The 27,007-nt window shown below is 41.3% G+C and overlaps 1 protein-coding gene across 1 annotated transcript in view; it reads right to left on the bottom strand.

Annotated features, from left to right (window-relative positions):
- PLCZ1 (phospholipase C zeta 1) overlaps nt 1-27,007 on the bottom strand; it is a 400,274-nt gene that overhangs the window by 68,716 nt on the left and 304,551 nt on the right. The window contains exon 8 of the mRNA XM_053719723.1: nt 16,709-16,875. Within this exon, the coding sequence (XP_053575698.1) occupies nt 16,709-16,875 (167 nt within the window). The remainder of the gene's footprint in view (nt 1-16,708; nt 16,876-27,007) is intronic.

Genomic DNA, 27,007 nt, shown 5'->3' with positions numbered 1-27,007 from the left:
GTTGGTGGGGTTGGAAAAGGAAGGGGTGGGTGCAAGATGATCCATACTTAAGGGGCTGAGCGGGAAGATGCAGGAAGTCACTTGTGATAAGCATCGTGGTGACAGCAGCTTGTACATTAGCTCCTTCGTGCATCTTCCCGCTCAGGCTTAGGTATGGCCCAGCTTGATGCCTTGCTCGTTCAGCTAAGGGAGGCTGCAGAGACCAGGGGTCCTACCTGGTTGGGGAAGAAGCTCCATTCCCTGTTGGATCCGAGTGTTGCGGTCAGTGCAGAGCAGGTGACAGTGCGCTCTCGTCCGGCTCGAAGATCTAAGCCTCCTACCTGCCTCAGTCCGGAGTGTGGGAGGAGCTCCGGTGGCCGCAGAAGGAGTAGTCCCAGTCCGGGACAAGGAAGGCAGTGAGGAAGTCTGCTATGTCCGGGCCGGTAGCTCAGGAGGCCCCAGCAGCTACGCAGCAACCATGCGCAGTGGATCCCGATGGCGGCGCAATTCCGGACCAGAGGGCTGTTCTTGTACGGGCTGAGGTGCATGAGCCCCCCTTTTCCGTGCCTAAAGAAGTTTCTTTTTCAGATTTGGGGGATGTGGAGCCAAGGCCTGGAACTTCTTCCGGCCTGCTTGATGTGGGGGGTGACGGCCTAGGGGGGGATGCCTACGTCCTGCAGGATTCCTGGACAGAGACTATCAGACTGGATTCAGAGGACGGCATCCCAGTCGGGGGACATGCTGAGGTGGCAGTCAGGAGGGAGTCAGTGAGTATGGCCGGGGGCTTCGGCCAAGGCCTGAGGGGGAAAGTGGATAGGGGTGCTTCTACTGTGTCCAGAGGGTCTGTTGCAAATGTGAGACGGCCGTATAGGCCAGAAGGAGGGGGGTTGGCGGCTAGGGGCTGGCAACACAGTAAGTGTGGGGCTGAAGAATTAGGACAGGGGGCTACGGCCCCGAAGACGGGTAGGGGGGAGTTTCAGCTGGTGCTCTGGGCCTTTCCACGGCCCAGAGGGGTGCTAGGATGTGGGCACCATTGGGGGGCTTGTCACATGTGTCTTTTTTGCAGGCTACAGGACAGAATGGAGGGCAGCAGGTGGCTGCTACGGAACCTGGTGGTGGTGGGTTCCAGAGCCAGAAGGTTGCTATGGCTGGGTCCCACCTGGGAAAGCCCCCGAGGGACGAGGAAACGAGAACAGGTAATGGTGGGGCTGATATGGTGGGTGGGGGTGTTGAAGTGCAATGCCTGTGTTGACTCGGTTGCTGTGACTGTGGTAGCGGGGTTACGGGACTTGTTGGCTAGGCTTGAGGGTGCTGGGTCCCGGGGTGCTGGGGTCGTTGCCAGTTCTTGGGTACATCAGCCTGCCGTGGTCTTAGGTCCGGTCTCGGCGGACCTTTCGGCGGTCGGGCCGAGGTCCCCGCCCAGGGCCCACCTGTTGCGGCGGCCCCCCCTTCTGCTGTCAGTGTAGTTGGGAAGGGGTCTGGGGGTTTGGAGCTTAAGATTGCGGACACTGCCTTGTTGCGGTCCTGTGTCTTTGTTCCATAAGCCCTTTGGGTCTTTGAGTTGAAGGAAAAGATATGGAAGAGGGAATTCATTGAGTTGTTTTCTCTCTTGCTGTTGGATCAATCCTTTGATATCCCTGAGGATTCAAAGAAAGATGCATCCAAGAAGGAAGAGGAAGAAGCGCTATAGGAAGTTGCCAAAAACTTTCACGAATTGGTTCCAGGCCTTTTTCATCTATGCCAGTGTTATGGCGGCCAAGTTTCCTGACCAAGGGGCAGCGCTCTTCTGTTACTTGGATGAGGTTGCTGCCACGCAGCGAATGTACGGGGGCATGGCTTGGTGGGCGTATTACGAGCAGTTTCGTCAACGCTTGTCTGTTAAGTCAGAGATGCAGTGGGATGATCGGGACATGGGATTATGGCTCAAGATCATGACCCGCTCCGTTCGTCCCAGCCCTTTCGGGCAAGTGCCGGTGGTTCCCCTCAGGGAGGGCTGTCGGCACCTGTCAAAAAAGGTTTCTGCTTCTCCTTCAACGAGGTGGTGTGTAAATGAGGCTCTTCATGCAAATTCCGGCATGAGTGTTCAGGGTGTGGGGGTTCCCATCTGTTTTCAAAGTGCTTCAGAAAAGGAAAAGTCGGGGGAGGTACGGAGTTGCCTGACAAAGGGAATAACTCCGGTGAGGGTAAGTGGGATGGAGTGTTGGCTCGCACAGTACGCTAAGTTTAGGGGGTGCGAGGACAAGGCTTTTCTGTTGTGGCAGGGGTTTGAATTTGGCTTCAAAATCCCTTCTATGGGGGGGGGTCGTCCAATTCCGGGGAAATTTGAAGTCGGCTAGGGAATGGCCTGCCGGGGTGTAAGAGAAATTGGATAAGGAGGTTTAATTGGGGTGCATGGCAGGTCCTTTTGGGGCTCCTCCAATTCCTCATTTGCGCATTTCACCTCTCGGTGTGGTCCCTAAGAAGGACCCAGGGAAGTTCAGGTTTATTCATCACTTGTCCTTCCCAAAGGGGGTTCTGTGAATGACGGTATTCCGGACGAGCTGGCTTCAGTTTCATATACATCTTTTGATCGGGCTGTCGCACTGGTGAAGGAGGCTGGTCCTTTGGCGTTGTTGGCCAAGATCGATATTGAGGCGGCCTTTCGGTTGTTGCCTGTGCATCCTTCTTCCCATTACCTCTTGGGTTGCTGTTTTCATTGGGGCCTATTATGTGGATCTCTGCCTCCCCATGGGGTGTTCCATTTTGTGCTCCTTGTTTGAGTGCTTTAGCATGTTCTTGGAGTGGGTCGTGAAGGTCCGGTCGGGTTTTCCATCGGTTGTACACTACCTGGATGATTTTTTGTTTGTGGGACCGGCCGGATTGGTGGTTTGTGGGGAGATGAGGGACTGTTTATTCGATGGCTAGGGAGTTTGGGGTGCCCATTGCTTTTGAGAAATCTGAGGGCCCTGTGACGGTCCTCAATTTTTCTGGCATCGCGATTGACTTGTATAGGATGGAGTGCCGGTTGGCATGATTGATGACTTGGTTGGCATGATTCGGAGGTTCCTTGACCTGTCCAAGATGACGTTGAGGGAACTTCAATCCCTTTTGGGAAAGTTGAATTTCGCCTGCCGAATCATTCCGATAGGTAGGGTGTTTTCTAGGAGAATGTCGTTGGCTACGGCGGGGGTTCGTAAGCCTCATCACTTTGTGAGGGTTGCGAGGGAGTTGAAAGATGATTTGTTGGTTTGGTTGCGGTTTTTGAAGGACTTCAATGGGGCGGCTTTGTTCCTGGAGTCTAGAGTATCTAATTTTGAGTTGGACTTGGTTACTGATGCTACTGGGGGCCGCGGGTTTGGGGCCTATTTCCGGGGTCACTGGTGTGCGGCCGCCTGGCCGCATGACTGGGTACTGACAGTTAGTTCGTAATCTGGTGTTCCTGAAGCTGTTCCCCATCATTGTGGCTTTGTTCATCTGGGAAGCGGAGTTGGGTAACAAATCTATCCTTTTTTACACGGATAATATGGGTGTGGTGTCGGCTGTTAACACTCTTTCTGCTCCTTCCCCCCCATTTTGCGTTTGCTGAGATTGTTGGTGCTGAAATGTCTGCGCATTAATGTGTTGGTTAGGGCCAAACATATTCCTGGCAAGTGTAATCTGATTGCAGATGCTCTCTCTCGATTTCAGTGGTGTCGTTTTCGGGAGTTAGTCCCTCAGGCAGATATGGAGGGGAGTCAGTGTCCAGATCATCTGTGGAGGCTTGGGGAGGAGGACTGGCTGGACTGGTGAAGAGTTCATTGGCTCCAGGTACTTGGTTGGCCTATGTTAGGGTTTGGAGTGATTGGGAGGACTGGTTGAGGCGGCATGGAGCTAGAGAAGGGGTAGATGATGTTACAGGCTGCCTCTTAGAGTGGTTGTGGCATTGTGGTGGCTTGGGCCTGTCTTCATCTAGTATGGATAAGAGGATGTCGGCCTTAGCTTTCAGATTTAGGATGTTGGGCCTAGGGGATGTGACCAAAGCCTTTTGGGTTAGGCAAGTCCTTAAGGGGCTTAAGAAGAAAGGGCGAAGGATGGATAATAGGAGCCCCATTACATTTGCATTATTGGTGAGAATTTGTGGCATCCTGCCCAGTATTTGTTTTCCCCCCTTTGAGATTTATTTATTCCGCTCGGCCTTCGTATTAGCCTTTTTCGTGGCCTTTTAGATTTCTGAGTTGGTTAGCCCGGGCAAACGGGTGCCTGGTGGTATATGGGTGGAGGATGTCTTGTGGAATGATGAAAGGGTGGATATGTTCTTGAGACATAGTAAAACTGACCAGTATGGGAAGGGGAGGAGTATAGTTTTATTCCCTAGTGGCAGTGAGGTTTGTCCCTGTAGAGTGTTGTCGCATTATGCGGCCATACGGCCTGTGCAGGGGGCCCGTTGTTAATTCATTCGGATGGGTCCTTCCTATCACAATATCAGTTTAGGGCAGTCTTGAAAGGAGCTATCAGCCTGTTAGGGCTGTCCCCGACAGAGTTTGGGTCCCACTCCTTCCATATCGGGGCAGCAACCGAGGCCTCTGTGCTGGGGTTGCAAGAGGATGGGGTTAAACGTATTGGGAGATGGGAGTCCGCAAGGTATAGGTCGTATGTGCGACCTGAGATGAGGGTTAGTGGGAGTGGTTGTACTTGTTAATGGTATTTCTTTGTCTTTGTTCACAGGTGTGAAGAGCGTTTGGGTGATGGGGCACTCATTTATTTACTGGGCCAGATCTGAGGCACGGAGAAAAGTTGGCGGCCTTCAGTTAGGTTGCCTGGTTGACCAGTGAGAGGTAAAATGGTTGGGGGTTAGGGGTCTGCGGTGGGAGAGTTTGTTGCCATTGTTCGTGGATTACTGTAGGCAATTTCCTCCTCTGGATGTGTTGATAGTGCACTTGGGGGGCAATGATTTAGGCTGTATGTCCCAGCGGGAGCTTGTTAGGATAATCAAGAGAGACTTGGGGAGAATAAAGGATCTTCACCCGGCATTGCAAATTATTTGGTCTCAGATGGTGCCGAGGTTGGTGTGGAGGGCAGCTTGGGACCATGACAGGTTAGAGCGCAGTAGGAAAGATTAATAAGTTGGTTGGATCTTTAATTAGAAGGATTGGGGGGGCGGTGGCTTACCACCCTGATTTGGAGCAGGTGGGATCTGGGGAGTTTTATCTGAGAGACGGTGTGCACCTTGATCAATTTGGCCTGCAGTTTTTTATACTGGACTTGAAGGAATCTTTGAGAGAATTGTTGGGTTTGGCGGGTCTGGTCAGTCTTTGGCGGGGAAAGGTGGTTGTGGGTTGGTATACTGTGGGGAGCCGGAACTTGATGACTTAAAAGGTCAAGAAGCCCCTGTGAGTGACAGGAGTGAACGTGAGGGGGCTTTGACCTGGGGGAGGAAGAGACCCCTTTTGGTTGGTGGCGTTGGAAAAGGAAGGGGTGGGTGCAAGATGAGCCATACTTAAGGGGCTGAGCGGGAAGATGCAGGAAGTCACTTGTGATAAACATTGTGGTGACAGCAGCTCCCTCCCGCCCTTTTGTTTTTGGTTTTTATCCTTTTGTTTTGGGTTTTGTTGCAGCAGAGCGGGGGTGCTAGTTCTCGGGTAGTGAGGAAGGAATATGGCCAAGTGAATTTGGGGGATTGGAACAAGTTGCCTCTCCATGGGGTGAGTGTGCAATTGTGTTCTTATAGGGGCAAGGGGTCCCCTATTAGGTGGAGTGAGTTTTTGTAACGGGCTCAGCAAGTAATTAGTTGAGTCCTGACGGTGTAACGGCCATGTTGCTAATTAATAAGGTAACTAGCACCGCTGACGGATGGTGCAATTTGGTGGTAAGGTGAATATTGTTAAGAAAAGTTATTTAAGAATATTGGGTTTTATGTTTATGTTGAATGGTATTTTTAAAGCTTAAAAGGTTTCTTGTTATTTAATAAAGGGGCTGCGGCCAATTTTATACCAAGATGATGTCTCCTGTGTCTTATTTTAGGGATGAATCAAATTGGGTGGATTAGTGCGCGCTAAAGGAAGGTATTGCTAAACACTACTCTAAAGATACAATCTCTGTATGTATCAAATACAAGTTAATAACCAAATAGTGAAGCCAAAGCTTCAAGATAGAGAAAGTGCGCTAACAAGCTAAAAGTATACACACCATATAAGGAATTTAAGTGAAAATTTAATAAACATATAGAATAAGATACACAAATATATACACTAAAAATAGGGACGTCTCCCTGTAATGTAAATACAACTAGGAAAAAATCCTAATGAAAAAACAGGTTAAAACCTATAAATGATGAATAATGCAGATACTAATTGATAATCTATGACATAAAAAAGATATAGCATAAAAATGATAATTAAAAGATATGGCATAACAGTGATATCATAAAATAAAACTTAAAAGACAAGCACCAAGTTCATATGTATCAACACAGTGCAGGTGGCCGTATGCAAATGAATGCCGATATTGGAACAGTGGAAAGAAAATAACGGCTTGTACCACAAATAGATACAGTTTACTGTACCGTAAGTCAAGAGAGTGTTCAGAGGGTGTTACCGAGGAGAAGAAATCCTTCGGTCAAGGCTTGGACCGCAGCTGCAGTAACTGCCGTTCCTGGAGATAGAAGTGTGCAAACCTCTGCACATGTGAGTCGGCGTCTGACGTCACAGGCTTCTCATCGGCTCCTCTCAGGGTGTTACTCGCTGCTCCAGCAGCGTAAAGGAAAAGCAGCTGATTGCTGTGTCCTGGGTTACTCGCTGCTCCAGCAGCGTAAAGGAAAAGCAGCTGATTGCTGCTTAAGTACCTGGAGGGTGTTACCTTAACAACTCAAGAATAACAATCTCAAAGGTGAAAGCAAAAGAGATACCACCTTAATTACCTGGAGGGTGTTACCTTTACAACTGAATCCACCAACCAATCAAAACCAAATGGATCATTTAAAAGGCTCCCAGTTACCTGTCACATGCATCTTGATAAAGCCCAAGGGAGGGCGAAACGCGTCGCTTGCATTTGTGACACTGTGACACTGACTTTGAAACAGCAAGGGATATTTCAGTACAGCCTGTACTGCAACTTTAAACCCGGGTTACCAGCATCTTTGAATATCCCAAGGTGAGGGATAACTTGTGCCCCACTATTGTATTGGATCATTAAACATACCTACAGCAGCCAAGTCTGCCTTCACAGAAAGTTCCCACCAGGACACAGCAATCAGCTGCTTTTCCTTTACGCTGCTGGAGCAGCGAGTAACACCCTGAGAGGAGCCGATGAGAAGCCTGTGACGTCAGACGCCGACTCACATGTGCAGAGGTTTGCACACTTCTATCTCCAGGAACGGCAGTTACTGCAGCTGCGGTCCAAGCCTTGACCGAAGGATTTCTTCTCCTCGGTAACACCCTCTGAACACTCTCTTGACTTACGGTACAGTAAACTGTATCTATTTGTGGTACAAGCCGTTATTTTCTTTCCACTGTTCCAATATCGGCATTCATTTGCATACGGCCACCTGCACTGTGTTGATACATATGAACTTGGTGCTTGTCTTTTAAGTTTTATTTTATTTTATGATATCACTGTTATGCCATATCTTTTAATTATCATTTTTATGCTATATCTTTTTTATGTCATAGATTATCAATTAGTATCTGCATTATTCATCATTTATAGGTTTTAACCTGTTTTTTCATTAGGATTTTTTCCTAGTTGTATTTACATTACAGGGAGACGTCCCTATTTTTAGTGTATATATTTGTGTATCTTATTCTATATGTTTATTAAATTTTCACTTCAATTCCTTATATGGTGTGTATACTTTTAGCTTGTTAAAGCACTTTCCCTATCTTGAAGCTTTGGCTTCACTATTTGGTTATTTTAGGGATGGAAAGGTGGTTGTGGGTTAGTATACTGTGGGGAGCCGGAACTTGACGACTTAAAAGGTCAAAAGACTCTATTTTTTTAATCTGTTTGTTGTACCAGATAAGTAAACAAATTCATCTCAGTGGTTTTATAAACTTGAACAGCTACAAGTGTTGTATTAGATAAGTAAATAATCTTATCCCAGTGACCTTATAAGTTTTAATAGTTATAAGTGTTGTATATATTTATATATTTTTTATTGTGAAGTGTGCGCAGCTTGTTTTGGGTGGGGAACTTAGTTCTCCTACCAAATATATTATATATATATATATATATATATATATATAACAGTTCTCAGAGATCCGCACTCACTCTAACAAATGTGCAGCAGCTGCCCGGGGTGCATCTAGAGAAAACATGTATAGCTAAAAGGAGACGCACTCGCCGGGTCTTAGTAAATAGTGTTTTTAATACACCAAGTTGAACAGTGACGTTTCGGGGTAGTTAGCCCCGTCCTCAGACCATAACAAATATGTACATAAGTAACAAGTATTTAAAGCCTTACCCTCCACCAAGATTCTATACCGGAAGTGTCCATAGCGTTCCCCCTGCGCCACTGAGCAGGACCGGGGGTGGTCATGGCAACCGGTAAACAATACTCACAGACTGACACTGAACTCCGGAACGTACGGACCCGCCCATCTGCACTGACAGTGCCAAAGGTAGCCGTAAGAGCCGGATAATGGTTACAATTCAGATAAATTATCTGCAAAACAAGGAGCAACATATATAATAAGGTATTTAAGCACATTAATAGCTGGTCCGATTAAAAGACAATATACATCGTATCTAATATGATGGGATCATCACCTAAATATATGCTATGATGGGCTTCAATGTTAAAGAGGGGAGGTATATACTGAATATATATTCTTAGATTGGAAAATCATTACCTAAATTAAATCACTAAGTGAGGGGCAAGTATCATAAGAAACAGTGCCAATCCAAATTTACATTTAGCCCGTTTGGCGTTAAAGTGTTAAGGGTATGAATCCATCTGGATTCCTTTTGTAGAAGTAGTTTGGCCCTGTCCCCCCCTCTACTAGGTCTAGGGACATGATCTATTATGACATATCGTAAATTAGACACCGCATGGCCAGCCAACGCAAAGTGTCTAGCAACAGGTTGATCGGACTGTCTTTTTTCAATTGCCGATCTGATCGCAGTGCGATGGTTGGCCATGCGTGTCCGTAAGTCATCAATGGTTTTGCCTACGTAATATAAACCACAAGGGCAATGGATTAAGTAGACAACATATTCAGTGGTACATGTAACACGGTGTCTGATAAAGAATTTTTTGTTTGTGTGAGGGTGTACAAAAAACTTTGTGGCACTAAGGCCATTACACGTGGTACATCCCAGACATTTGAAACAGCCCGGTTTTGGTTGATTTAACCATGTTTGTTTCTTGTAACAGTCAATGGGATCCACTTTGACTAGTGTATCACAAATGGATCTGGATCTTCTATAGCTGACTCTCGGTGGTCCCATGTTGGTAAAGGGTAAGGTATGGTCAGACTGCACAATGTCCCAGTCTTTCCTTAATACAGCTGGAAGATTCTGTTTGTCCACTGTATACGTTGTCACATATGTCATCCTTTCAGTGTCAGATTTTCTAGTGTTTGCACGTAGTGCTTCCTCTTGCGGCAGATACCAGAATTTTTCCAGGCATTTATTTAAGTGCTGTTCACTGTACCCCCGTTGTAGAAATCTTATCTTCATTTCTAACAGTTGTTGTTTTGTGTGTACAGGGTCGCTGTTGTTTCTAACGACTCTTTTGAATTGAGAAATTGGCAATGCCTTCTTTAGTGCCGGGGGGTGGCAGCTAGTAGCCTGGAGTAGGGAATTTTTGTCTGTAGCTTTGCGAAAGAGTGTGGTTAAGAGCTGATTCTGATTCTTATATATACGCAGATCCAAGAAATCTACACTTGTATCGCTGTATTCCATCTTGAACTGTAGATTCGGGCGTAACTCATTCAGTTTGTTAAACCATTGTTGAAGATCATGTACCGAACCATCCCAGATCAAAAATAGGTCGTCTATATAGCGACGAAACACCCTAATACTGGGATGGAAAAATAGATCAGTCTGGTACTGTTCAAACTCTGCCATGTATAAATTGGCAAATGATGGGGCCACACTCGACCCCATCGCCGTACCCAAAAGCTGTAAGTAGAACAGGTTCTCGAAGCGGAAATAATTCATAGTGAGGCAATGTTGCAGCATTTCCATAATCCACTCAGTACTGGGTCCTATAAAAGGATATCTTCTCAGATGGTTGCGAATTGCCTCCATCCCCTGGCTGTGTGGGATGTTGGTATAGAGACTCACCACGTCAAGGGTGACCAGAAGTTCCGTCCCTTTTAGATGATGGAATTGTTTGAGTTCTTTAATCAGGGCCATGGAGTCCAGCAAGAAAGAGGGCATATTGCAGACCATTGGTTGGAAAAGGGAATCCAAATATGTAGCAATGGGCTGGAGCAGCGAACCAATAGCGGAAACTATTGGTCTCCCAGGTGGTTGTGTAAGATGTTTATGCACTTTGGGTAGCGTATAGAATAAAGGTACCCGTGGAAACTGTACTGTTAGGTATCTGAACAGCTGTTCATCTATAAGCTTGTTCACTAGTGCACTGTGCAAAGAAGTATCACACTGAAAGTTGTCTATACGTATTACCATCATTAAGCTGTGTAATTGCTTCACTGCGATAGTATGAGTAATCAAGGATTACCACCGCACCGCCTTTGTCGGCTTCACGGAATATTAAATCTGTGTTGTCCTTTAGTTTTTTCAGTGCTTCCCTCTCTTTCCGTGAGAGGTTATTGCGATGTTTCCCAAAGTTTTTTTTCAAAAGAGTCGTTAGAAACAACAGCGACCCTGTACAGACAAAACAACAACTGTTAGAAATGAAGATAGATTTCTACAACGGGGGTACAGTGAACAGCACTTAAATAAATGCCTGGAAAAATTCTGGTATCTGCCGCAAGAGGAAGCACTACGGGCAAATACTAGAAAATCTGACACTGAAAGGATGACATATGTGACAACGTATACAGTGGACAAACAGAATCTTCCAGCTGTATTAAGGAAAGACTGGGACATTGTGCAGTCTGACCATACCTTACCCTTTACCAACATGGGACCACCGAGAGTCAGCTATAGAAGATCCAGATCCATTCGTGATACACTAGTCAAAGTGGATCCCATTGACTGTTACAAGAAACAAACATGGTTAAATCAACCAAAACCGGGCTGTTTCAAATGTCTGGGATGTACCACGTGTAATGGCCTTAGTGCCACAAAGTTTTTTGTACACCCTCACACAAACAAAAAATTCTTTATCAGACACCGTGTTGCATGTACCACTGAATATGTTGTCTACTTAATCCATTGCCCTTGTGGTTTATATTACGTAGGCAAAACCATTGATGACTTACGGACACGCAAGGCCAACCATCGCATTGCGATCAGATCGGCAATTGAAAAAAAGACAGTCCGATCAACCTGTTGCTAGGCACTTTGCGTTGGCTGGCCATGCGGTGTCTAATTTACGATATGTCATAATAGATCATGTCCCTAGACCTAGTAGAGGGGGGGGGGGGACAGGGCCAAACTACTTCTACAAAAGGAAACCAGATGGATTCATACCCTTAACACTTTAACGCCAAACGGGCTAAATGTAAAATGGATTGGCACTGTTTCTTATGATACTTGCCCCTCACTTAGTGATTTAATTTAGGTAATGATTTTCCAATCTAAGAATATATATTCAGTATATACCTCCCCTCTTTAACATTGAAGCCCATCATAGCATATATTTAGGTAATGATCCCATCATATTAGATACGATGTATATTGTCTTTTAATCGGACCAGCTATTGATGTGCTTAAATACCTTATTATATATGTTGCTCCTTGTTTTGCAGATAATTTATCTGAATTGTAACCATTATCCGGCTCTTACGGCTACCTTTGGCACTGTCAGTGCAGATGGGCGGGTCCGTACGTTCCGGAGTTCAGTGTCAGTCTGTGAGTATTGTTTACCAGTTGCCATGACCACCCCCGGGCCTGCGCAGTGGGAACGCTATGGACACTTCCGGCATAGAATCTTGGTGGAGGGTAAGGCTTTAAATACTTGTTACTTATGTACATATTTGTTATGGTCTGAGGACGGGGCTAACTACCCCGAAACGTCACTGTTCAACTTGGTGTATTAAAAACACTATTTACTAAGACCCGGCGAGTGCGTCTCCTTTTAGCTATAGTGTATGTATATATATATATATATATATATATATATATATATATATATAGCCATATTTAGACATGTATATATAGACACATACAGTGTATATATATATATATATATATATATATATAGACACATACAGTATACATACATACACATATTTAGACATATATATGACACATACAGTATATATACATACATAGCCATATTTAGACATGTATATATATATATATATATATATATATATATATATATATATACACACATACAGTATATATACATACATAGCCATATTTAGACATGTATATGTATATATGTATATATCTATATATCTATATATCTATATATCTATATATCTGTAACGGTACCAACCGGATACCAAGGGTTAACACCAGGGAACAATGTCCTGCATAGGGAATCAGCAGTTCACAACCCAGCCAGTTTTCAGGTTTTAAACAGAATAACACTTTATTTGAAGGCAGCATACAGATTTATACAGGTTTTTGACCCCCCCCCCCCCCAGATGGGGGTGGAAAGAATGTTGTACATTAGATAAAAGGGAGAAGCGCCCTTGACATGATACAATAGGATTATATTACTTAAACACTTCAACCACAGGACACTCTTGACTCTCCTTATCACTTAGGCGTTTCTCTCTGGGGGTGATCAAACAATAGAATGCTAAGCATTAATTAGATTGTAGCTGGAGCCAGCCACTTGTGGTTAGAAAATAAAGTTAACACTTTCAGTCCTGACCGAAGGGTCTGTCACAGACAACCTTTCTTACGTTATAGTCCAGAAGTGGCTAGGTTTGCCACAATGCTCCCCCAGAACCAAGCCGGCATACACAGTCTGATCCCAACGGATCGGCTTGGGGATGTCCGGGGCAACAACTTTCGGCTCAAGTAAGCTACGGGGTGTTCTCCGCCATCTGCTCCAACTTGGCTCAGTACTGCCCCCACCCCAAACATGGAAGCGTCTCTTCCCGGAGGGACTGGGCTTGGGTAGTCACAGGGTTAACATTAGCGGGATCCATGGGAGCATAGGCAGAAACAAGGGGGGCCAAGTCATTTCCAAGGAGAACATCAGCAGGTAAGTCCTTCTTGACCCCCACATTCACAAGTCTAGCGCCCACTCCCCAATCCAAATGTACCCTGGCAACAGGTAGGCGGAACACAGTGCCCCCTGCTACCCTCACAGCCACAGTGTCTCCAGTGTGCTGTTTCTCAGGCACCAAGTTCTCTTGAAGCAAGGTCATGGTAGCACCAGTATCCCGTAGACAACTGACCTCCTTCCCATTCACTTTAACCCGTTGCCGGTTATTCCGGTGGGCAGCTTGCACGGGGTCTGCTTCATGTAGGCTGCCCCAGCATTCTGGCGCCTCTACGTAGCGGGCCACAGGCTGAGGATTATGTGGGATTCCGCCAGCGGGTCTTCTCCAGGACTGTGCTTGATTCGCTGCATTTAGGGGACACTCTGGTCTTTTGTGCCCTAGTTGCTTACATCCAAAGCACCGAATAGGTTGTGAGTAGCCCCGCGAATTGAACCGGGCTCTCTGAGGGTAGTTCGTGGCCGGAGGCCGTGTGGTATAGCGGTGCGCCGGGGGTTGGTAACTGGCAGCTGCTGGGGTGACTGGGGGTCTGTACTCCACTCTAGCAGTGGGCAATCGGTATACTGCTCCCCCTGCCCCTCGTACTGCCACGGATCCGCCAGTGGGTGCTGTATCCGGCACCAAATGGGGAGCTATCAGGGTTAAAGTAGCTCCCGAATCCTGAAGTCCCTGGACCGACATCACCTCATGCAGAATTCCCAGGGGTTCCTCGGCTTGGGTGCTCAACACCTCATGAGCGGCTGGCTCCGTTTGGTAATGGTGAGCAGCCGCCCTTGGGGCCAGGTTCTGTCTGACCTGGTTCCAAGCTTGTCTGCTCCGATTTTGGGTGCACTCACGTGCCATATGTCCCCACTGCTTGCAGGTGTGGCATTGTATATTAGCCCGTCCGTTGTTAGGCTGTAGTCCATGGTGCCTCCTGGCATCAAAATGCTGGTCTGCTAATCTGGCTGCTTCGGTTAAGGTGAGGGGTTTTCGATCTCTCACCCATTCTTGGGCTTCTGGGGACAAGCCGTTAAAGAATTGCTCCAACAGCATCAGTTGTCGCAATTCTTCCATGGTGGTAGCTTGGCTGGCCTGTATCCACCCCTGAGATGCTTGATCCAGCTTGTGGGCCCACTCTGCATGGGAATCTCTTTCTGGCTTGCGCAGGCCTCTAAACTTGCGCCGGTATGCCTCTGAGGTAATGGCATATCTTTCCAAGATCGCTCTCTTCACTTTAGCGTAATCCTTGCTGTCCTCCCTGGGTACAGCGCGATACGCTTCCGCTGCCCTACCGGCTAGCTTGCCTGCTAGCACCGGCACCCATACGGACTGCTCCAAATCATGTAACTCGCACAGTCTCTCAAAATCCTGTAAATACCCATCAATCTCATCCTTCTCCTCACAAAACATTTTAAATGCATGGTATGGGATTTTGGGTCTTACTGGGTTGCTGAGTGCGTCCAAAATGGATTCTGCTCGGGAGGATGCATTCCGCGGACTGTGTGCCATCACGTACTCCTGCACATCTGCCATTACCACGGATAGCATATCCCGTGGTACAGGTTGGGGTAAAAATTCCAGCCTGGTCTTCATTTCCCTCTGGTATAGGGTCTCCTCCATGGCTGCTGGAGGCGTAGCGCTGCGAGCTCTGTCTCCCTCCATCAGCTCAGCAATTAATATAGCCTTGGGTTTGCTGCTGCCTATCTTTCCCCTGGCTTCTAGCAGTTCCTTTTACGTTTGTCTCTTTAGCTTAGAATAATCCATCTCCATTCACTTTGGTCCCTGGTACTCCTTCCATCTTAGTCAGTATTGTAGTAATCCCACTCTTCCTGAGGTTACTGGCTTGTGTAGTTGCTCTTCTGGGCGATAAGGTTCATTCCGTCGCTTGCCACCAATTGTAACGGTACCAACCGGATACCAAGGGTTAACACCAGGGAACAATGTCCTGCATAGGGAATCAGCAGTTCACAACCCAGCCAGTTTTCAGGTTTTAAACAGAATAACACTTTATTTGAAGGCAGCATACAGATTTATACAGGTTTTTGACCCCCCCCCCCCCCCAGATGGGGGTGGAAAGAATGTTGTACATTAGATAAAAGGGAGAAGCGCCCTTGACATGATACAATAGGATTATATTACTTAAACACTTCAACCACAGGACACTCTTGACTCTCCTTATCACTTAGGCGTTTCTCTCTGGGGGTGATCAAACAATAGAATGCTAAGCATTAATTGGATTGTAGCTGGAGCCAGCCACTTGTGGTTAGAAAATAAAGTTAACACTTTCAGTCCTGACCGAAGGGTCTGTCACAGACAACCTTTCTTACATTATAGTCCAGAAGTGGCTAGGTTTGCCACAATATCTATATATCTATATATCTATATATCTATATATATCTATATATATATATACATACACATACAGTATACATACATACATAGCCATATTTAGACATGTATATGTATGTATCTCTGTTATAACCCTTTGCCTGCCTCTTTAACACCTGAGACCTCATATCTCTGAGCCCTTATAATTTTTTTATGTAATATTTGATAGTGTTATTATAAGTGTAACTGTGCTCTGTGACACTTTTTTGACTTGCGTAACATTAACCGTAAATCTGAAGCGACAATCATTCTAGCATAAATCACAATTGTGCTCACACATTCACCTTTGCTTTCAACTGTAATATGAGCAGAATTTTATTTGCGCACAAACGGCCGCAAAAACCTGATCTCACTTTTGCGCAAATTATAGCAATCCACTCGTAATCTGGCCCTATATATGTAGTCTTTTTACTGGGGGCAACAGCTATGTCTATGGGGTATATTTATGTAAGTGCGAGTGGACATGATATGATGTAGCGTATCATGTCCGACGCACATCGATAAATGCAGACAGCATACACTCTCAGCATTTACCATTGCACCAGCAGTTCTTGTGAACTGCTTATGCAATGCCACCCCCTGCAGATTTGCGGCCAATCGGCCGCTAGCAGGGGGTGTCAATCGACCCGATCGGGTTGATTTCTGCCCGCGGCCTCAGAGCAGGCGGACAAGTTATGGAGCAGCGGTCTTTAGAGCGCTGCTTTATAACTTCTTTTTCCAGCAAGCTTGAAGGCTCGCGCGGAATCAGTGGCATCAAGCTACATACGGCGCTTGATAAATCGGCGCCTATATGGTGTTTTAGCTCATGTCTTTGTAAGAACTATTACAGTTACGTTTTAGTCTCTATAGGCTTCCCTACTGTACTGAATATACTACAATGTTATCTAACGTGCACCATGCATCGGTTTGGCACTGCCCATGTGTTTATTTCTGTGGGGATCTGCGTAGTAAATAACCCAGAATTCTGAACTTGGATTCAGACCCTTTTTTCCCTGTATTGTGTCTCTAGTGGGGGGCTTATGCTTTATAAACATTACATGACGGTCACTTGATTCATGTTACCATGACACACTCAGTATAGTACATACCGTGACAGAGAGTGTCGCTGGGGTACGTGAAACGTCATAGGGATTAAACCTGCACTTTCTATCTCGCAGGCATTCTGGTTTTATAACAAATCCGCAACCTCCATTGTCCAGGAATTTCCCTCTTAGCAAATCCATAGGTAACCCCGGCGTCTGGAAGTTTAAAGCCACTGAAAAGAAACCACATAAACAGTTATGTCACATTCAAATAAATCTACTGGTTGCTGCAGTATAGCTGAAATAATGTGCCCCTGTCACTTGCTGCCACTACACAAATGCCCTGTGTTTGTCACTTATTATCTGTCTCTGTCACACATCTATGTCCTGTGTTTGTCACTTATTATCTGTCTCTGTCACACATCTATGTCCTGTGTTTGTCACTTATTATCTGTCTCTGTCACACATCTATGTCCTGTGTTTGTCACTTATTATCTGTCTCTGTCACACATCTATGTCCTGTATGTGTCACTTATTATCTGTCTCACATCTATGTCCTGTGTTTGTCACTTAGATGTGTGACAGAGACAGATAATAAGTGACAAACACAGGACATAGATGTGTGACAGAGACAGATAATAAGTGACACATACAGGACATAGATGTGTGACAGAGACAGATAATATGTCCTGTATGTGTCACTTATTATCTGTCTCTGTCACACATCTATGTCCTGTGTTTGTCACTTATTAGCTGTCTCTGTCACACATCTATGTCCTGTGTTTGTCACTTATTATCTGTCTCCGTCACACATCTATGTCCTGTGTTTGTCACTTATTATCTGTCTCCGTCACACATCTATGTCCTGTGTTTGTCACTTATTATCTGTCTCCGTCACACATCTATGTCCTGTGTTTGTCACTTATTATCTGTCTCCGTCACACATCTATGTCCTGTGTTTGTCACTTATTATCTGTCTCTGTCACACATCTATGTCCTGTGTTTGTCACTAATTATCTGTCTCTGTCACACATCTATGACCTGTGTTTGTCACTAATTATCTGTCTCTGTCACACATCTATGACCTGTGTTTGTCACTTATTATCTGTCTCTTTATGTCACACATCTATGTCCTGTGTTTGTCACTTATTATCTGCCTCATTCTGTCACACATATATGTCCTGTGTTTGTCACTTATTATCTGCCACTTTATGTCACACATCTATGTCCTGTGCCTGTCACTTATTATCTGTCTCTTTATGTCACACATCTATTACCTGTGTTTGTCACTTATCTGTCTCTTTCTGTCACACATTTATGTCCTGTGCCTGTCACTTATTATCTGTCTCTTTATGTCACACATCTATGTCCTGTGTTTGTCACTTATTATCTGCCACTTTATGTCACACATCTATGTCCTGTGCCTGTCACTTATTATCTGTCTCTTTATGTCACACATCTATGTCCTGTGTTTGTCACTTATTATCTGCCACTTTATGTCACACATCTATGTCCTGTGTTTGTCACTTATTATCTGTCTCTTTCTGTCACACATCTATGTCCTGTGCCTGTCACTTATTATCTGTCTCTTTATGTCACACATCTATGTCCTGTGTTTGTCACTTACTATCTGTCTCTGTCACACATCTATGTCCTGTGCCTGTCACTTATTATCTGTCTCTTAATCTCATATTATTTATTTATATTTATTCAATAGTGTTATTATTGGTGTAACTGTACTATGTAATGTATATTTATTAGACAGTGTTAATATGAGTGTAACTGTACTGTGTAATGTATATTTATTAGACAGTGTTAATATGAGTATAACTGTACTGTGTAATGTATATTTATTAAACAGTGTTATTATTAGTGTAACTGTACTGTGTAATGTATATTTATTAGACAGTGTTAATATGAGTGTAACTGTACTGTGTAATGTATATTTATTAGACAGTGTTAATATGAGTGTAACTGTACTGTGTAATGTATATTTATTAGACAGTGTTAATATGAGTATAACTGTACTGTGTAATGTATATTTATTAGACAGTGTTATTATTAGTGTAACTGTACTGTGTAATGTATATTTTTTAGATAGTGTTATTATGTGTGTAACTGTACTGTGTAATGTATATTTATTAGACAATGTTATTATGTGTGTAACTGTACTGTGTAATGTATATTTATTAAACAGTGTTATTATTAGTGTAACTGTACTGTGTAATGTATATTTATTAGATAGTATTATGTGTGTAACTGTACTGTGTAATGTATATTTATTAGACAGTTTTATTATATGTGTAACTGTACTGTGTAATGTATATTTATTAGACAATGTTATTATGTGTGTAACTGTACTATGTAATGTATATTTATTAGACAGTGTTATTATGTGTGTAACTGTATTGTGTAATGTATATTTATTAGATAGTGTTATTATGTGTGTAACTGTACTGTGTAATGTATATTTATTAGATAGTGTTAATATGAGTGTAACTGTACTGTGTAATGTATATTTATTAGACAGTGTTATTATGTGTGTAACTGTACTGTGTAATGTATATTTATTAGATAGTGTTGTGTGTAACTGTACTGTGTAATGTATATTTATTAGACAGTGTTATTATGTGTGTAACTGTACTGTGTAATGTATATTTATTAGACAGTGTTAATATGAGTGTAACTGTACTATGTACTGTGTAATGTGTATTTATTAGACAGTGTTATTGTTAGTGTAACTGTACTGTGTAATTTATATTTATTAGACAATGTTATTATGTGTGTAACTGTACTGTGTAATGTATATTTATTAGATAGTGTTGTGTGTAACTGTACTGTGTAATGTATATTTATTAGATAGTGTTATTAGTGTAACTGTACTATGTAATGTATATTTATTAGACGGTGTTAATATGTGTGTAACTGTACTGTGTAATGTATATTTATTAGACAGTGTTATTATGTGTGTAACTGTACTGTGTAATGTATATTTATTAGACAGTGTTAATATGTGTGTAACTGTACTGTGTAATGTATATTTATTAGATATGGTTAATATGTGTGTAACTGTACTGTGAAATATATATTTATAAGACAGTGTTATTATGTGTGTAGCTGTACTGTGTAATATATATTTATTAGACAATGTTATTATGTGTGTAACTGTACGGTGTAATATATATTTATTAGACAGTGTTATTATGTGTGTAACTGTACTGTGTAATGTATATTTATTAGATAGTGTTATTAGTGTAACTGTACTGTGTAATGTATATTTATTAGTTAGTGTTATTATGTGTGTAACTGTACGGTGTAATATATATTTATTAGACAGTGTTATTATGTGTGTAACTGTACTGTGTATTTATTAGATAGTGTTATTATTAGTGTAACTGTACATTTATTAGACAGTGTTAATATGTGTGTAACTGTACTGTGTAATGTATATTTATTAGACAGTGTTAATATGTGTGTAACTGTACTGTGTAATGTATATTTATTAGATAGTGTTATTATTAGTGTAACTGTAATATGTAATGTATATTTATTAGATGATGTTATTATGTGTGTAACTGTACTGTGTAATGTATATTTATTAGATAGTGTTATTATTAGTGTAACTGTAATATGTAATGTATATTTATTAGATAGTGTTATTATAAGTATAACTGTACTGTGTAATGTAAATTTATTAGACAGTGTTAATATGTGTGTAACTGTACTGTGTAATGTATATTTATTAGATAGTGTTAATATGAGTGTAACTGTACTGTGTAATGTATATTTATTAGATAGTGTTATTATGTGTGTAACTGTACTATGTAATGTATATTTATTAGTTAGTGTTATTATGTGTGTAACTGTACTGTGTAATGTATATTTATTAGATAGTGTTATTATTAGTGTAACTGTACTGTGTAATATATATTTATTAGACAGTGTTATTGTGTGTGTAACTAATATGTAATGTATATTTATTAGATAGTGTTATTATTAGTGTAACTGTAATATGTAATGTATATTTATTAGACAGTGTTATTATGTGTGTAACTGTACTGTGTAATGTATATTTATTAGATGGTGTTATTACTAGTGTAACTGTACTGTGTAATGTATATTTATTAGATGATGTATTTTTATGTGTGTAACTGTACTGTGTAATGTATATTTATTAGATAATGTTATTATGTGTGTAACTGTACTGTGTAATGTGTTCTTTATTAGTGTTATTATTAGTGTAAATGTACTGTGTAATGTATATTTATTAGATAGTGTTATTATTAGTGTAACTGTAATATGTAATGTATATTTATTAGATAGTATTATTAGTGTAACTGTAATATGTAATGTATATTTATTAGATAGTGTTATTATGTGTGTAACTGTACTGTGTAATGTATATTTATTAGATAGTGTTATTATGTGTGTAACTGTACTGTGTAATGTATATTTATTAGATAGTGTTATTATGTGTGTAACTGTACTGTGTAATGTATATTTATTAGATAGTGTTATTATGTGTGTAACTGTACTGTGTAATGTATATTTATTAGACAGTGTTATTATGAGTGTAACTGTATTGTGTAATGTATATTTATTAGATAGTGTTATTATGTGTGTAACTGTACTGTGTAATGTATATTTATTAGATAGTGTTATTATGTGTGTAACTGTACTATGTAATGAATATTTATTAGACAGTGTTAATGAGTGTAACTGTACTGTGTAATGTATATTTATTAGACAGTGTTATTATGAGTGTAACTGTATTGTGTAATGTATATTTATTAGATAGTGTTATTATGTGTGTAACTGTACTGTGTAATGTATATTTATTAGATAGTGTTATTATGTGTGTAACTGTACTATGTAATGAATATTTATTAGACAGTGTTAATGAGTGTAACTGTACTGTGTAATGTATATTTATTAGACAGTTTTAATATGTGTGTAACTGTACTGTGTAAGGTATATTTATTAGACAGTGTTATTATGAGTGTAACTGTACTGTGTAATGTATATTTATTAGATAATGTTATTATGTGTGTAACTGTACTGTGTAATGTGTTCTTTATTAGTGTTATTATTAGTGTAACTGTACTGTGTAATGTATATTTTTTAGATAGTGATATTATATGTGTAACTGTACTGTTTAATATATATTTATTAGATAGTGTTAATGTGTGTAACTATTGTATAATGTATATTTATTAGATAGTGTTAATGAGCGTAACTGTACTGTGTAATGTATATTTATTAGATAGTGTTATTATAAGTGTAACTGTACTGTATAGTGTATATTTATTAGACAGTGTTATTATGTGTGTAACTGTACTGTGTAATGTATATTTATTAGATGGTGTTATGTGTGTAACTATACTGTGTAATGTATATTTATTATATGATGTTATTATGTGTGTAACTGTACTGTGTAATGTATTTTTATTAGATGATATTATTATTTGTGTAACTGTACTGTGTAATGCATTTTTATTAGACAGTGTTATTATGTGTGTAACTGTACTGTGTAATGTATATTTATTAGATAGTGTTAATATTAGTGTAACTGTACTGTGTAATGCATATTTATTAGACAGTGTTATTATTAGTGTAACTGTACTGTGTAATGTATATTTATTAGATGGTGTTATTATAAGTGTAACTGTACTGTGTAATGCATTTTTATTAGACAGTGTTATTATGTGTGTAACTGTACTGTGTAATATATTTTTATTAGATAGTGTTAATGTGTGTAACTGTACTGTGTAATGTATATTTATTAGATAGTGTTAATATTAGTGTAACTGTACTGTGTAATGCATATTTATTAGACAGTGTTATTAGTGTAACTGTACTGTATAGTGTATATTTATTAGACAGTGTTATTATGTGTGTAACTGTACTGTGTAATGTATATTTATTAGACAGTGTTATTATGTGTGTAACTGTACTGTGTAATATATTTTTATTAGATAGTGTTAATATGTGTGTAACTGTACTGTGTAATGTATATTTATTAGATAGTGTTATTATTAGTGTAACTGTACTGTGTAATGTATATTTATTAGATGGTGTTATTATAAGTGTAACTGTACTGTGTAATGTATATTTATTAGATAGTGTTAATATGAGTGTAACTGTACTGTGTAATGCATATTTATTAGACAGTACAGTTACAGTTTGATTTTATCCAAATTCACCTTACCATAGTTTATATCTCATGTTGTAAATGTTATATCCATACATTTGTTAGGATAAAGTGGCCATGAGATTACAATATTGTATAAGACCCAGGTATATCAGCTATGCTCAATTTGGAAATTATACACTCCATTAAGATTCTTTGTTAATATGTTTAATAACTAGTCTAAGTGACAACTCAAAGAAATGTACCATAGCCTACAATGTGCCAACCGTCAATGAGGTACAGCTGACTCCTAGTTTTCACAATCTGGGACTCCCGGGCTGTCTGTGGCCGAGATGGCAAGGGAGTAGTTACATTTTCTTTCCTTGGGTTTTTCACTGTAGCTGCATTTCCCACAGTCTTTATCTTATACAAAATATTACAGATTTGGGGTTCCTGCACAGCATGCCTAGTTCAATCTCTCTCACCTGCCATGGTCCAAAAGTGGCCCATCTTATTCTTCACTACCCCCTATAGTAGCCATAGCTCGGTCATCGGTCCAAAAGTGGCCCATCTTATTCTACACTACCCCCCCTATAGTAGCCATAGCTCGGTCATCGGTCCAAAAGTGGCCCATCTTATTCTTCACTACCCCATATAGTAGCCATAGCTCGGTCATCGGTCCAAAAGTGGCCCATCTTATTCTTCACTACCCCCTACAGTAGCCATAGCTCGGTCATCGGTCCAAAAGTGGCCCATCTTATTCTTCACTACCCCCTACAGTAGCCATAGCTCGGTCATCGGTCCAAAAGTGGCCCATCTTATTCTTCACTACCCCCTATAGTAGCCATAGCTCGGTCATCGGTCCAAAAGTGGCCCATCTTATTCTTCACTACCCCCTATAGTAGCCATAGCTCGGTCATCGGTCCAAAAGTGGCCCATCTTATTCTTCACTACCCCCTATAGAAGCCATAGCTCGGTCATCGGTCCAAAAGTGGCCCATCTTATTCTTCACTACCCCCCTATAGTAGCCATAGCTCGGTCATCGGTCCAAAAGTGGCCCATCTTATTCTTCACTACCCCCCTATAGTAGCCATAGCTCGGTCATCGGTCCAAAAGTGGCCCATCTTATTCTTCACTACCCCCCTATAGTAGCTATAGCTCGGTCATCGGTCCAAAAGTGGCCCATCTTATTCTTCACTACCCCCCTATAGTAGCCATAGCTCGGTCATCGGTCCAAAAGTGGCCCATCTTATTCTTCACTACCCCCCTATAGTTGCCATAGCTCGGTCATCGGTCCAAAAGTGGCCCATCTTATTCTTCACTACCCCCATATAGTAGCCATAGCTGGGTCATCGGTCCAAAAGTGGCCCATCTTATTCTTCACTACCCCCCTATAGTAGCCATAGCTCGGTCATTGGGCCAAAAGTGGTCACTTTTGTTTTACTGGGGGTTACATAGAATTACTTGTTAATGATCCATCAAACTAAGCTATACATAACTCTGTTATACGAGTATATTTCAGTTTATCTATATATTCATAATATGTTTATCATTTTACTCCCTTTAGTTTACATATAAGGGAAATAGAGCCCAAATGTGGCTTATCACAATAGGAAAGGGAGTTATTTTAAAATATAAAAAGAGGTTTCAGTTAGCTCCATTATAGAGATTTCATTTAAGATTTTTGTTAATCTATTATACATGTGATTTTATAATTTGCTTGAGCATTCTTTGGTAAAAGCATAATCTAAGAGAATGTTCCTGAATACTTATTGTAACACGCTTTGTTTGTTTTCTGTTTGTTTTATGGAGATGTTATGCCAATAACCTCAATAAAAAAATTAATAAAAAAAAAAGTTGGGAAAAGCCCGAATAGCCGCGACATTGATGACTGTTAGTTAACACCAGTTCGATGCTCTTTGCACCATACTTGACGCGCATATTTTTGACAGCTTTTTTGATAACTAAGATCTTATTCAGGTCTGCGGCCGCAATGTTTGGCAATGTTTGGCGAGTGTTTTGACGCCTGCGAATGCAACATAGTTGGCACTTTGATAAATATTCCCCTAAGTGTGTAACTGTACTTTTAAATGTCATTATAAAATTTAAAAAAAAATTCTATGTGAAGAACATTGGGATGTAAAAAATGTGTAATGCGCTTTGGGTTCAACATTGTAGGTCTAATGCGATGTTGGGTTAGAGCACATGAAGAATTAGTTATCTTAATGTGTGTTATATAAAAATTCAATATAAAATATTGAAAAATATTAATTATAGTTACTGTAAAATATACAAATTATTTTTTAGACTTATTAAGACGATTTAGAATTATTAATATTTTTTCAAAATGTTCTTATTTAATAGTTACATAACACACATTAAGGTAATGAATAATTCATGTGCGCTAACCTGACACCGCGTTAGACCTACAACGTGCAGCACAAATCGTGATATGTATATTTAACATAGCACTTGAGCAAAAATGCTAAATAGTGCACCACTAGCCCATAATGTCGATTTAACACCAAGTTAATTATAGTTGTCATAGTTCAGTATTTTCTTCACTAGATCTCAAACATTGAAGAACCCCCCCACACACACACACAGATATTCACGCATACACACACAGATACACACAAAGATTTTCAGAGATGCAAAGAAAGTATAAATGGTGACCTTCCAGACTGAAGATTAACAACTCAGCAGAAACAATATCAGTTTTCTAATAACACAGAGAAGAATTGACTGAGGCAGGAGGTGCAGCAAACTCTGGTTATTGTTTAAGAGTAAAGTTTATGGTTGGATCTAATCGCACGTGGGACTTTGATACGTCGGGGCCGATTTAACAAGCAGTCAATCGGCCTCAATGCATCAGTTTCTACGCGAGCTTTCAGGTTTGCCGGAAACAGGATTTAAGAAGCAGCTGTCTTAAGACCGCTGCCCCTTAACTCGTCCGCTACCTCTGAAACGGCGGAGGACAGCAATCAGCCCGATAGGATACGATCAGGATGATTGACACCACCTGCTAGTGGCCAATTGTCTGCGAATCTGCAGGGAGTGGCATTGCACAAGCATTTCTTGTAAAATGCTTGTGCAATGCTGTTGGCATTTATGGATGTGCGGCGGACATGATTGCTACAGTGGATCATGTCCGTCCGCACATTGATAATTTGGCCCCTATGAGGTAAAACAAATTAAAATAATTTAATTTGGGTAAATCATTTTTTTCAATCTTAATCTTATTTTCCCAATTTTGAGTCCTCAGATCATTTTCTTATCACGCAGCAGAAAGCTCAAATCATTAAATTAATTATATGTGACTAATGCTACATGAGGACGGTACTGCGGCACTGCGCAAGACTAGGGAAACCATTAGACTTTTATTCTTATAAATTCCAGGTCATGTTTTACTGAAGCTGAAATGTAACGATTTAAATGGACATTACATTGTTCTAACAACATATTTCCAGGGATCTTTAGCAGCAGAGCAATCAAACAATCATGCAGAGTAGGTTACAGAGTACTGACTCCGACTTTAATGGTTTCCAGAGCCTCCCCCAATCTATTCCACCACAAAACTGCCAATATAAATTGGATCCAATATTCACAATACATTAATATTGTATCAATCAGTATAATTTGTAGTTTGCATGAGATTCACAACTGCCATCTCACCAAATGATATATATCTGTAGTCTGCAGGGGAGTCACAGGTGCCATCTCACCAAATGATATATATCTGTAGTCTGCAGGGGAGTCACAGGTGCCATCTCACCCAATTATATACATCTGTAGTCTGCAGGGGAGTCACAGGTGCCATCTCACCCAATTATATATATCTGTAGTCTGCAGGGGAGTCACAGGTGCCATCTCACCAAATGATATATATCTGTAGTCTGCAGGAGTCACAGGTGCCATCTCACCAAATGATATATATCTGTAGTCTGCAGGAGTCACAGGTGCCATCTCACCAAATGATATATATCTGTAGTCTGCAGGAGTCACAGGTGCCATCTCACCAAATGATATATATCTGTAGTCTGCAGGGGAGTCACAGGTGCCATCTCACCAAATGATATATATCTGTAGTCTGCAGGGGAGTCACAGGTGCCATCTCACCAAATGATATATATCTGTAGTCTGCAGGAGAGTCACAGGTGCCATCTCACCAAATGATATATATCTGTAGTCTGCAGGAGTCACAGGTGCCATCTCACCAAATGATATATCTGTAG

Source organism: Bombina bombina, chromosome 6, assembly GCF_027579735.1.
Source record: "Bombina bombina isolate aBomBom1 chromosome 6, aBomBom1.pri, whole genome shotgun sequence".
NCBI lineage: Eukaryota > Metazoa > Chordata > Amphibia > Anura > Bombinatoridae > Bombina > Bombina bombina.
The sequence above is the reverse complement of the archived record's forward strand: the minus strand, read 5'-3'. Positions and strand labels throughout refer to the sequence as shown.